This window comes from Acomys minous, assembly GCF_964271855.1.
Source record: "Acomys minous genome assembly, chromosome: 6".
NCBI lineage: Eukaryota > Metazoa > Chordata > Mammalia > Rodentia > Muridae > Acomys > Acomys minous.
The window spans coordinates 106,012,570-106,025,919 of NC_140487.1; the positions used below are offsets into that span (position 1 = coordinate 106,012,570).

Genomic DNA, 13,350 nt, shown 5'->3' on the forward strand with positions numbered 1-13,350 from the left:
AGGCCAGTAAGTTACAAGGACAAATGGCTAACGTGGCTATGAGAACCAAGGGGAGGTGGTTTCATCACCTCAGAGAGGAAAGGGCTGCCCAGAGAGTCCCGGTCCTCTGCCCAGGCCGTGCGTTTCACTCAGGTAGGTGGAGGTGAGTGCGCCATGTCTGCCCCTGGTAGAAGGGAAGGGTGACCAGGACTGAACACCGCCTTGCCAGCTCACTTCACGGACGTTGGTGAGGTTGATAGCAACAGCAAGATTAGCACCTAATATGTGCCATGCCCCAGGCACTGTAATGAGCATTGTATAGGTTCCTGAAATTCATGTTCCCAAGGGTTAGCTCCTGTTTGCCAGTCCACACATTTGGTGAGGGAGCCCTTCTAGTCACCCTTTTACAAGAGACTAAACTGAAGCTTAGTTCCTTGCTCAGGGCCTCACAGAGTAGGGAGCTCAGATTGCTCCTGGGCAAGGAATGCAGACCAGGCAGGAGCATCTCAGTGGCGTGCAGGCTGTGGCATCATACGGACATATGACTTTTATTTCACACTATGTGGGGGACACTGTGCAGAGTGCCTCTGTGGCTGCATTAATCCTTATTAGAAGCACAGGTTAACTACCGTCCCTGCATGAGTGACAATAAGAGGGGCTGGTAAGGCTAAGCAGGGGACCAAGAATTGCCTCCCTGCTGTCTCCAATGTCTGCCTCGCCAGGGTGATTAGTGGCTCACACTTCCTTCTGTAGCACAGATGTGTCAGATGGTCACAGGTAGACCTCTGGGATCTCATGAGCCTTGACAGTGAAAAGATGGGGTGGGGGCACATCCAAAGAGAGCTCCTGCGCTCCTGACATCTCACTGGCTCCCCCAGGACTTCTGTGTCCTCGTGCTTCTGAGCTGATGGTCCCAGGTCCCCTGAGCTGCTGTGAGCCAGTGCTCCAGTTCCTAGGGAGATACTCACGGCTTCCTGTGCCCTTCCTCCGCAGCTCTGTCGCAGATGGGCTACAACCTGAGCCCTCAGTTCACCCAGCTCCTGGTTTCCCGCTACTGCTCCAGATCTGCCACCCCTGCCATGCAGCTCGACTGCTTCATCAAGGTCTGTACCCAGCTGCAGGTGTTGACTGAGGCCTTCCGGGAGAAGGATACAGCTGTGCAGGGCAACATTCGGCTCAGCTTTGAGGACTTCGTCACCATGACAGCTTCACGGATGCTATGAGTCAGCCTACCTAAAGGAGTGGAGCGCACCGAGGGGTGTGGGCCTCTCTCCTTTTCCTCCGCTCCTCGCAAAAAGTGTCCTAGCCAGAGCTAGGAAAAGACAGAAGGTTGACTATCCAGGGCTCTGGGGTATCACAGCCTTGGAGTAGGGGCACTAGTGGTGCCAGTGGAGTTAGTGTCTGGTCAGCTCTGAATTCCCCTCTACTCCCCGATGCCAGTGCTAAGTGCTCATTGGCCGGCCTCTTCAGGTACCACCTGCCATCCCTCACTGAGCCCACCAGAGCACACGGGCCCAGTTTCTGCAAAGCAGACAGACTGAGCATGAGAGAGATTTGCTGGGACCAGTGCCTGGGATTCCTCAGCTCCCACAATCCTTGTGTGTTAGCATTAGTCCACCTGAGGCTTTCCCTGCTCAAGAAACTTGGACAGTCTGCCGTCTCGGCCATTTTGGAGGCCCATGACCTCTAAATCTTGGACCCCTTACTGGCCTGCCGTGTTCCACTCAGCTTCACTCCCCAGGGGACGTTGGTCACATTCTACTGCCAATGTTGTTTTTAATTTGCTGCTTTTCTTTTTTTTTTTTTTTTTTTCCCATTTGGGGCCAAAAGTCCAGGAAACTAAGCTTCAATAAAAGAAAGACACTACCCTTCCGTGTTTCTGACCGTGACTTCTCCGCTGTGCGTCCGTAGTCATCCATTCACTGACTCGTTCAAGTACGGAAGTATCCACTGCTTCACCAAGCCACCCAAAAGAAGCCGTGCTCGGGGTCTCGGTGGACCTGGTGACCATCTTGTTTGTCAGCGTGGAAGTTGGGGCCCTGCCAGGTTCCTCTGTGTCTGCGATCTGCCCAAAAGGCTAGTTCTTAAAAGTTTTCGCACCGCCATTCTGGGCTGGGAAGCAGCCACCTCTAACAGCGTGGCCTTTTTTTATTATCGCAGGCCTGAGTTTTATCTCCCAAACTCCGTTTATGAAGTCATAACTCCCCCCCTACTTTTATTAAGCACAGACACCAGTCCCTGCCCGTTGCCTCTCTAGATCAGCATGATACCCAGCCTGCGCTCTGTCTGTAATGAGCTGACAGAATTTCAATCAAAAGCTGAAGACACCAGACAATCCTAGTTTGCTGTGGGGGAGGGGCCTGGCTTATCACACATGATGGTGTGATTATACTCGGGCTTTGGGAGATGAAGATAAGAGCTCTGAGGCTCAGAGGCCTTCAGCGGGGCTGTCCTCCCTGTGGGGGTGGGGGTGGAGAGCGGCCGTGACTTTTCCAGGTCACAGAGGCCAGCGGGCCTGTCAGGCTCAGCTAAGTCAGCTCATCTGGGCTGCCGTGACTCTACAGTCCTAGCGGGAATCCAGAACCCAGAGGCCAGCCCCATCCATTTCTGGAGTCCTCATAAGGGACCCCCAAGAAGTCCAGCCTCTGTTTGCCAACCTCCTGTGGCCAAAGGAAATGGAGGATGGGACTTTCCAAGTGGCCTGCTTTATCTGCAAGTGGCAGAAATGTGTTCCTGTTCTCCAGCTTGGGAAACAACACCCACTGGCCTTAGTTTTCTCCCTCGGGCTGGCCAGAGCACAACGCCCTCTTTTCTGCCTGCCGTTCATCTGGACAGTTGAGCCTACCACCACATCTCCCCTACCCCACCTCATCTTCTAGGTAGCACTGGGCTTGTCCCCCATTCCCCTGCCCGTGTTCTCTCGTAGCCCTGGTGGTCCTGGGCTTGGAGGTTGCCCCTCCCCGAGCATCACTCCTCTTGGTGTTTTGGCTCCCTCCCCAGGGTGTACTTGAGTGTATCAGAGCTCCCCCGGGCAGAAGTGTAAGGCCCACCCTGGTGCTGGCTTCCACCAGCAGAGTAAGGTAGTGCTGCAGCCCTGCAGGAGCCTTCTAACACCCCTGCTCCTGCCCAGCCAATTGTCCACTGGAATAAGTCTTTGTTTTTTTTTAAGTGGTGCTAGAGACGGAACCCAGTGCCTTACACGTTAAGACAAGTACTCTACCGCCTAGCTGCACCTCTAGCCCCCAAACCCATCTTTAGAGTAGTGTCAGTCATAATCTACTTTAGCCTGGAAGAGGGTGCTGAGCCCAAGACCTGGGGGACCCAGCCCTCACACACTTCATCCCAAGCACATCGCACCTCCAGACCTGCCTACACACTTGATCTGGATTCCAAGGCAAGTAAAAGCACAGAGTGGTCAAGACTGCTCACCCCAGCTTGGCTGATGAGACTGCAGAGCAGAGGGGCTACTTAACACACCTACAGCTCGTCTGGGCAAAATGGCTTGCCTAGAAGGAGCCATGATGTCTAGGCACTCCTGGACTGGGCCCTGGGTCTCTGCCCCACTTCCTGACCGGTGAGCTCAAGGAAATCTGTAGGCCTGTTAACACCTGCCGGTGTGCCCTGGTGGCCTCAGCCAGGTGTCCCCTGCTCCTGGTAGCAGAGTGGCACTCGAGAAGGTATTCTTGTTCTGCTCTTGACAACAAGTACTGGAGCCTTTTTGGCAGCCTTGTAATCAGCTCAGTTGCAGCTGGAGCATGGCTGGCCAAATGAGCGGCTCTCCCTTTGTATTCTGTGTGTTCATAGAAAATAAACGAAAGCCCTGATTTCCAAGGTTAGGAACAGTACGTCTGTCAACCCACTGTCTGTCTTACCTTCCAGTCCAGAGGCCAACAGGCAAGGAGCAGAGAGTGTGTCAGAGAGCGGAGTCCTGGGCACCAGAGGCTGGGCAATGCCCGAAGCAGCAAGGCCCTGCAGTCAGTGGATCTGGGGTGGGGGTGGGGTTGTGCAGATAATAGCATTCCAGAGCCATCTCCTCTTGCCACTCCCCCCGCCTTGTCCCCCCGCATCCCCCAAGCTGCCCCACCTTCCACTACTAACCTGAGTGGCACAGATTTTGTGTAATGACAAGGAAAGAGAACATTCAGTGCCAAGCTTTTAATTACAGTTGCTTCGGGCTGCTGGCCTCCGTGCTGAACGGCCACATGGAGGGTGTTTAAGCACTCCACAATGCCAGCGAGATCCAGGCTGTGGTGCGTGCAGTCCACACCTGGAGAGGATGGACTGTGCTTCAGAGCCCACTGAGAAGGGCTGAACCCAAATTAGTTCACAGGGACATCAGAGCAGCTGGTCATGTGCAGCCCGGGCTTCAGACCAGGTGGATATGCCTGTGGGGGACCTTTGGAGCAGACTCCAGCCAGGAAGGCCTATAATTGAGTAGGAGACAGGTCTTTGGGAGGTGGGCCAAGCTCTGAAAGGGTGGGGTGGCACTGTAGGGTATAGCCACACGAGACAGGTGCGACAGTAACCGTGTCCACAGCACTAGACAGTTTACGACGCTCTCTGCTTCCTTGAGCACGCTTAAGTCGCCTATCAACCCAGCTTAGCAGACACAGCCTCAGAGAGCGAATGACTCTGGCCCCAGTCACCCAAGCAGAAAGCCAGGACGGGAGTCACAGCCTCTCACTGAACAGCAGCAGTCTTTCCATGAGTGCAGGGGCGGATCCCAGGCCAAGGATCAAGGCTGTGCCTCCCAGAGCTGGGGCCGGCGCCCACTCAGGACAGTACTGTGGTGACGCTGGCCAGCACGACGTGCTCAGAGACTTTGGAGACAGAACACCGGCTCTGTAGAGACAAGGACTTGTGTCTGGCAGAGGAGCGGGGACCCAGACCAGGCAGGCAGCAGGAGAAGGCGGCCTTAAACTGCTCCCGAAATTTGCCTTGGTTGGGAGACAAAAGACACAGCCGTAAGGGGACAAATGCATCAGGAAGGGGCTTGGAGCTTTAGAAACACCCGCATAGCTCCAGTCAAAGCTACCTGATGGGGACAGAGAGGGAGAGGGGGCAGCTGGGAACTGAGAGCCCAAGGCTGCCTCAGCCCTGTTAGGCGGAGAGGATGAGAGGGCCCCCAGCGGGTTCCTGGAGCAAAATGCAATTGTCTTGATTCCTTGACTGCAGTCTGGCTAGGAGCCTGGCTCAAGACGTGGCGTCTGGCTCAGAAGCCTCAGGTAACCTGTGCCCTCCATGATGTGTGTGTGTGTGTGTGTGTGTGTGTGTGTGTGTGTGTGTGTGTTTGTGCCAGTACCTCAGACTTCATCCCCCAGAGCATCCCCCACATCCCAGGAGGCTGTGTTTCACATCTCAGATGAGAGATGCATATATATATATATATGCATATATATATATATATCTTCCCCAAGGCCACCCAGCCAGAAGTTGACCCTGAGCATCTAACTCCAAGCCCATCTCGTAAAGAGGAGAGTAGAACGACACTGTAGAGAGGAGAGATGGCACAGCACTGTGTTCAGCTCATGTGTATATGCCAGGGCGACAGAGGTTTTCTTGAAACCAAACCCTCCTCAGTTATGTCACCAACCTGCCATTCTCTAGGATCCAGCTCAGGGCAAAACACATAGTAGAGACTCAGAAAACACAGGCCAGGCCAGGCATGTGCGTCTAGGTGGCTGTCCTGTCCTCTGAGCTGGGAAGCAGCCAGGCAGCCGTGGTTGAGTAATTCCTGAGTCCCAATGAGCACTCTGACCCCTTCTCAAACATCTCAACTTTTTTTTTTTCCTGAAAGAGTTATATCCAAACTTGGGCAGTCATCTGGACAGCTCCTCCAAAGCCTTGTCCCAAATCTGAGGTCTGGTGAATTGCTTCTGCTGAGCCAAAGGCAGGGGACCCACTGAGACCAGGGCTAGGGGAATGGAGTTGGAGGGCCTGGACTCCCAGAAGAGAGTAGACACTTGCTTTAAGGTTCGTGGATCCAGTTGCCTACCCTGTGCCTGGCTGTCTCTCCGCTAGATTAAGCAACCACCACCCCCTCAGTCAGGCCCGGTTCCCTCTAGAAACACAGATTGCTCTGTCTGTACCAACCAGAGAGAAACTAACAGGAACACTTGCTGTGCGTGCTCCCTGGGTCACGGACAGAGTCCCAGGCCCTGGTCTCCCAAGTATGTCAGACTCCATCCTGGGTGCTCAGACCACAGCTTGTGGGAAGGGCAGTGGATTGGAGTCTCCCCTATGAGCGAAGGGTTGGTTCCCAGAGAGGCCTAGAGAGCGGCGCACCCTCCCCTACCAGCCTGAGATGGACCCAGGGTTCGTGCCACCCTCAGCCGCCGCAAGCACGCACGGTCCACTTACCGCTGAGGAAGCTGTAGATAATGGGGTTGGCAGCGCTGTTGGCGTACACCAGCCAGTGGGAGAAGGTGAAGCAGGCATAGACAGTTTCCCGGTCGCTGGCTTGGCGGAACATCCCGAACACTCTAGCACCAGCGAGAAGGATGGTGAGAAGTCGGACAGGTGGGCAGTCGAGGGATACCCACAGAGCTCCAGCCAGAAGGTGTCTCCACGGCTTACTACCGTCCCCTGGGGGCCCTTGGTCTGAGATCTTGACTACAATTTTGAGTCCCCAAGCATGGATTAGGACTAGAATGGGCCTTGGGACAGGGACCAATATGATCTGCTCATACACCAGTTATTGGGTCCCCTGGAGCCACCTCATCCACCTCCTCCTTCCATCCCAACAGAAACGACATACGACGGACTGCATCCATCCTTCAGTTAAAGAAACTGAGGCTTAGAGAAGTCCATGGCCAAGACCACACAAGTCAGGATGTGGCCAAACCCACACTGGCCCCTGCTGACAGCCCATGACCCCCCTCATCTGCTGGGTCCTTGGGCCCTTTAGCCTAAACTGCTATCCTCCTGATTTCCTGATGTTTGCTCTGGCTTTGAATTCATGCCTTGGCCTGCTGAGTGCTGAGACTACAGACTCACACCTCCCAGCTTCCCAGAGGAGCCCCTACAACAAGGACAAGGATAGCACCAACATATCTGAGACATAACGAGACCTAGTAGCGCCGCCCCCAACCCCGCGTCACTCTGTTCTCTTTTGGTATTTTCTTTTTCTTCATAGCCCTCACTGCCTGATACACACTGATTTTTCTCCTGATTTTCCTTCTTTCCCACTGGACGGCAGCCTCTATGAAGACAGGGAATTTGGCCGTCATTTGTTCCCAGTCGCCCTAGAACTATGATTAGCCAAGTGTACGAAGGAGCAGGTTTTTCCGTACTGCCCCTGGAGTCAGGGCCTGAGATCCCCGTGCAACACCAGAGGCGGTGGAAACAGGGCGGAGCAGCTGCCTGCCCCCAGGATGGAGGGGAGTGGAGTGAGTGTTCCCCAGGTACCCTCACCTCTTAAGGACATTGAGGACACTGATGGGCAGATAACAGAGTGCAAAAACCAACAGAACCACCATCAGCATCTTAGCCGTCTTCCTCCGAGCGCGCATCTGCTTCACCTCAGCCAGGAAGGCTCGGGCCCGGGGTTGGGGCTCTGAACCCAGGCCCTGGTGCTGAGCCTCCAGTTGCTCTGAGGGCCGCTTCCAGTTTCGCACCAAGGCCGATGTGGTGCCAGGGATCTATCCAACACACACAAGAGCGATGGGTGGCACTCTTTGAGAGAGAGAGAGAGTCATTCCCTTCGACTAGGGCCTGGTGAGCAAGGTGGGGGACACACAAAGAAACTGCCACACTGTGGGGTCTGAACACCTTCCCAACTGCTCGGCCATCCTCCTGAGATCTGCAGTTCCATCTCTGGGGATGGGATGAAGAGCTGAGTCCTGAAGAGATGTGCGTGTCACATTGTGGGGAGGCCTCAGGGAGGGCCTGGGCACCAGAGCTTAGCTCTCCACCTGGGTGAATGAATGCTCAGAAGCCCCTCCCACCACTGGAAGCCCCTCCCACCACGGGGCATCGCAATCACCCCACAACCAAGAGGCATGGAGCCAGAAGACAAGGAACTAGAGTTTAGCCACGTCCACCAGCTATGTGACTTCTCTAAACCTTTGTTTCCTTAAGGTAGAACAGTCAGGGAAGGCTCTAACTGGGCGTGCCTGCAAAGCAAGTCCTGGGTTTAACCCACCCATCGCCCAGCCTACTGTCCTGCATGACCTAGGCGTGGGTCAGCACTGTACAGATTGTATGTGACATCCCAGAACGTTGATATCACTGAGAGCCATCAGCCTGTGGCCCATGTCCTCTCACTGCCTAGATACTGACCTAGACTTACTGTCACTAGTGCAAATGAACACAACCCAGGGTCCATGTAATGAGGTGGCTTTGGCAGTCACACCCTGAACTGGACAAGAACGCCTCTTTCCTTAGCTAGCTGTAAGGCACTGGATGTGAAGCCTAGCTGGGCCAGCCACTCGGAACTGCTATGATTACTGTTTGGATACTAAGCTGAGCGCTGCACCCTCAGATTTTTGGTTTAGACCCTTGACTTTTCTACTCACTAGCTGAGTGCTTTGCGTTGGGGTGGGGGGAGCATTGCCTTGCTTCTCTGGGTCTGTTTTTCTCACGTATTTAGGGGGTTAAAGCTGGCTCTATAATCCTAGCCACCCAGGAGGCTGAGGCAGGAGAATTGCAACTTCAGGCTAGTCAGGTCGATTTAGCAAAACCCTGCCTCAACATTTAAAAAGGAGGAAGGGAATCAGGGGTCAAAGAGAAATGGTCTTGCAATATTTGGTGGTAGAACACTTGGCTAAGCATATGTCAAAGCCCTGGTGGCTCTGGTACCAAAAGTTAATTGACTAATTAAAAGAGGCTGCAAGTCACATTGGGGCCTCCAACTTCCCACTTCCCTAGACCTGGCCCCTCTGTAGTCACAGCACGGATAACATGTCCTAATGTTAGGGGCCATCTACTCCCTTAGAACAACAGCTACATCTTCCCAGCCCACACCAGAGTGAGCCTCACCTGGCGGCCCCAGAGCTTGCGGAAGATCTGGAAGTAGGCCATGGCCATGAGGCTCAGTGGGGCCAGGTAGGTGACAATGAAGAAGCAGCTGTGGTAGATCTTGGGGTAGAGGTCATCTGGAGGGGTCATGAGATGCAAGAGTCAAATCTATCCTGGGAGTCCCAGGCTGCCCCAGCAATGCCACCTTGTCCCAACTAGGACCAAAGCAGGACCTGGGGACAGCTGATTTTTCACACAGGCACCATGGCAGATAGCGAGCCTAGAGTTGCCCAGTCTAGTGGTGTCATCCCTACCTGATGCCCACACAAGGGGAGATACCTATGCTGGGGGTACCCACTCTGAAAGTCCCCTGTCCTAGGAGTGTGTACTCCCCAGAGGCACCCACTATTACCTGCCCAGTGTTCATCACAGACAGAGAAGAGCCGGGTTCGATTGGCTAGCTCAGGCAGCACGCTGCTACACTCCATGACAGCAGCCTGGGGCACCATGACAGCCAGCGACACAGCCCAGATGCCCAGGATGGAGCCACGGGCACGGCGAGCTGTGCTCTTGAACAACAGTGGGTGGCAGATGGCATACCAGCGGTCCAGGGCGATGAAGCTGAGAGTCAGCACTGCCACTGACACCGACACGGCCTGCCCCATGGGGACACAACGTAAGAAATGTGGAGAGGAGAACAGTTCACAGCCCGGAGCTACCAGGACAGCAAATTCTGACTCCACCCCTTTCTGCTGTGTGAATTTGGGCAAGTCACTCGCCCTCTCTGAACCTCATCTACAGAATGGAAATATAGCATCTATCTGGCAGGAATGCTGGTAAGAATGAACGGAACCATGCATGGGAAGTGTCCAGCTGGAGACCCGGGCACTACTGTTAACGATGACACTGTGGAAGACACTCCTCGCCCCGTCTTTTCTAATTTGTTTATTTATTTTCTGTACCTTGGTGTCTTGCCTGCGTGTATATCTGTAGGAGGGTGTTGGGTCCCATGGGATAGGAGTTACAGACGGTTGTGAGCCGCCATGTGGGTGCTGGGAATTGAACTCAGGACCTCCAAAAGAGCAGCCAGTGCTCTTACCCACTGAGCCACCTCTCCAGTCCTTCTTTCCTTATTTTTTTTTACAACCTGTGAGGGGTATGCGCTGTGTCACAGGTGAGAAAATGAGACCTGTGATTCCCTCACCCTTCAGCTCAAAGAAGTGAATCAGTTGAGCAGAAAAACCTCAAATTGGTGAGAAAATCCAGGCGGCATCTCTGTCACCCTGGAAGGTCATCCCTTCCCTGTGCTGTTGGCAAAGCTTTCTTGTTCTGACGAGTGGGCTGTTGGCACTGCCTCCAGGGTATCCGGGTTTCCCAGGGTGCAGGGAGAGGACCGAGGGTGACTGAGAGGCCATGGTGGCCTCTGGCCAGCCCCTCCTCCTATTCCACTGATACCATCTGGGCATCCTGGTGCCCAGTGATAGGGAAAGGGACTAAAGAGGAGAGTGTTCCATTTAAGTCTCTCGGTCCCCACTGGGGTTAGGGAGCAGACCCAGTGCGTGTTCTGGCCTGTCACTGCGAGCTCCTGTCTCTCCTCTCCTCTCTGCATGTTCCTGTGTACCTGGAGGTAACTGTGTGTGTGTGCACACATGGCCAAGTTTGTACCTGTCACCAGGAGGGGATGTCTATGTGAGTATGTGGGGCTGAGTGTCCAGCGTGATGGTCTGGATAACCCTGCAAGAGTCCTGAGCCACTGTGACTGACCCGAAAGGCAAGCCTTAAAGTTCCTGAGACCCACCAAGGTCGTAGCTTGTTTGTTTGTTTGACAGTAGAGGCTGCTTCGGGGCATGAGAGAGCTAACCTGTAGATATGGGATGACTTTGCACAAGGCATGGCCGAAGAGCCACGATTCAGTGATGTCTACTAACAGGCTGGCAGGCAGGCAGATGGCAGTCACTAGCACATCCGCCAGGGACAGGTTGACAATGAAGTAGTTGGTGACCGTCCTCATGTGGTGGTTGCGCCACACAGCCAGGCAGACTGCAGAGAGCAGCAGGGTGAGGTGAAGCCAAGCAGCAGAGCCGTGCCCATTCAGCCTCTGCGGGGGACACCGAGCCCCCACCCCCACCTCACTAGCAGGAAGAGGTAGGAAGACAAGGCCTAGGACTCCCTCTAGTCCCCAGAAGAAGACAGACACCTACCCAGGGTATTGCCCACCAAGGCTATGAGGAACACGGCCACGTAGGCAGCGATGAGAACCCATTCGTACTGCTTTGGGTAGAGATAATCGCGCCACAGGTAGCGAAGGAACTCGTCCTCATAGTCTGGAGGCAGGTGGAAGGGTTTCCCGCTGTTAGTGGGGACTCCGGGCTGGGCCCCGGGAGTGGCCGAGGGGTCCATGAGCTCGGGAGCCACTTCAGCTGAGGAGCATCCTGGGCTCTGTGGAGGAAGAGGAACTCCCACAAGCCCTCAGACCACTCCCTTCAGGGGGCCCTCATCTCACACTCGGGTCTTTGGGGTCCCAGCCCAAAGAAGAAAAGAAAGGGAAAGAGGGAAGGAAGGGAGGAGGAAGGGAGGGAGGAAAGGAGAGAATATTAGGAATTTTGCCTACCTTCCCTCTTTATTCTTAGTCATGAGTTGGGACTGATGGAGGCGAGGTACCTCCCTCATTCGGCCTCAGTTTCCCCGGCCAATGGAGCCCAATGGAGTATTATTAAAGGTACCTACCTCCCAGGGCCACGATGAGGGGTACTGAGCTCTAAGGCTGGGGCGCTACTTCACCCAGAGCCTGGTACACCCGGAAGCTGGCCTTCCAGTCAGGGTCCGGTATCATTAGTGAGCCCTGCTGTGTGGGTGAAGAAACGGGAAGCTGAGAGGCTGAGCCCCTTGTTCAAGGTCACAAAGCCAATCTAGGCCTGTCTATGTCCTCCAGCCATCACGGACGTAGGAAGGGAACCCAATACCCATGGCAAATATTGTCTCCTGAGTCAGTTCTCCAACCTTGACTTAGGGGTTAGGAAAAGGGATCAAAGACCTGGGTACCGCCCACTAGACCTCCCAGATCCTCCTCAGTGCGCGTACACGCGCGGGCGCGTGCACACCCGCGAAGAAGAGTGAGGAAAGGGATTGGCCACCTTCCCAGGAGAGAGGAAATAATCCCCTGCCCAGAAAACAGAGCTCTCAAGACCCCCTTGCTAAGAGTCCTGGAGTCCTCAGGGCCGCGATGCTCCCCGACGGCCGCCAGGGGTCGCTGAGCCGGCACGCAGGCCGCTCTCCATTCATAAATCCGGCCTGGCTCAGGCCGCTCCCTCCACTCTCGCTGAGACCAGTTTTTCCTCTGGCCCGGTAGGGACGACCCCAAACTGATGTAGGAGGGTGGATGGTCCCCAGAGAGCCCTAAGAGGAAGGAGCAAGGGACGCTGGACTACCGATTTCCCAACGGGACCTCCTTGCTCCTTAGGGAGTCTGGGAGGATTCCCAGAAAGGGCAGCAAGTGCACTAAAGGGTTACGCGGGAGCCGCCCGGAGGTGAGCGAAGTGGGTGTTGGCGCAGCTTCCCAGTGCCCAGGTCATCCCCAGAGACTCCGGGCTCCCTCTATCACCTGCCGCTGCACATCTGGAACCCCCATGCCAGTCCTGGGTGGCCCCCCACTTTCCGCACCTGTTGGCGCCCGGCTCCAGGCATCCTCGGTTGCTGGTACCTGGACCTTGCTCGAGGGACTTCGCCTTGGTGCGGGGCTAGGGATGCGACGGGGTAGCCCCCTCCTGAAGCCGCGCTGTCCGTTCGGTGGCTGCGTGGTCCAGGCTCTGGCGCTGGCGGTATCTCGGGAGGGCTCAGGAGGGCTGCGTGCCGCGGGGAGGGGAGCGGGGCGGGAGACTGGGCAGGGAGGGGAGGGAGCCCCGACCTGTCTGCACTCCAGGTCCCCCAGCTGGAGCCCCGCCTTTTACTTCACGCTTTCATCCACCTCCATTCACGCGTCCACTAGCTCATTCATACAGTGAGCATCCTTTCGACATTTAGCTCCCGCCACCCTAGATTCAGCACGCACCTAGGATGTAGGGAGGGGTGCGGCATAGGGGGCGGGGGGGGGGCACAGGGCAGAGGCTGCCTCAGTCGACCGACAAGGGTGGTGGCACAGGTGGGTTGCACAGCGATGAGAGGGTTCCAGTGCAGCCTCTTGGCCTTGATATCTCCCGGGTCTCTGCCCAAATCCCTTTTGTTCGCACCTATTTTCCCCCTCCTACTGTACGGACAGGGACGTGGGAGGGGGGGGAAGAGAGGATGCGTTCACTAATTTAATAAATGTTTATCAAGCGCTGTGGCAAGCCACGAACCCACACTACGGCCGCCATTTCCACAGGCTACCTGGTGAGGTAGTTGTTTACTGTCCCCATTTTACAGACAAGTCCTGCA

The 13,350-nt window shown here is 55.4% G+C and overlaps 2 protein-coding genes across 4 annotated transcripts in view; one reads left to right on the forward strand and one right to left on the reverse strand.

Annotated features, from left to right (window-relative positions):
• Window positions 1–1,845, forward strand: part of PEF1 (penta-EF-hand domain containing 1) — a 20,033-nt gene extending 18,188 nt beyond the window's left edge. The window contains exon 5 of the mRNA XM_084787188.1: window positions 973–1,845. Within this exon, the coding sequence (XP_084643314.1) occupies window positions 973–1,202 (230 nt within the window). The 3' untranslated portion in view covers window positions 1,203–1,845. The remainder of the gene's footprint in view (window positions 1–972) is intronic.
• HCRTR1 (hypocretin receptor 1) lies at window positions 1,744–12,850 on the reverse strand. Of its 3 annotated transcripts, none has more exons than XM_084787186.1 (10): window positions 12,598–12,850; window positions 11,665–11,779; window positions 11,139–11,376; window positions 10,799–10,977; window positions 9,350–9,593; window positions 8,959–9,074; window positions 7,393–7,619; window positions 6,340–6,461; window positions 4,078–4,916; window positions 1,744–3,963 (listed from the first exon to the last, which is right to left on the reverse strand). In XM_084787186.1, exons 3-9 carry the CDS (start codon window positions 11,335–11,337, stop codon window positions 4,753–4,755), a joined length of 1,251 nt encoding a protein of 416 aa, XP_084643312.1. In that variant the 5' UTR covers window positions 11,338–11,376; window positions 11,665–11,779; window positions 12,598–12,850; the 3' UTR covers window positions 1,744–3,963; window positions 4,078–4,752. The 3 variants fall into 3 exon arrangements, with proteins under 3 accessions (XP_084643312.1, XP_084643311.1, XP_084643313.1); XM_084787185.1 differs by having other exon boundaries at window positions 11,665–11,782; XM_084787187.1 differs by lacking the exons at window positions 11,665–11,779; window positions 12,598–12,850 and adding an exon at window positions 11,549–11,623 and having other exon boundaries at window positions 11,139–11,261.
• Between the last annotated feature and the right edge of the window lie 500 nt (window positions 12,851–13,350).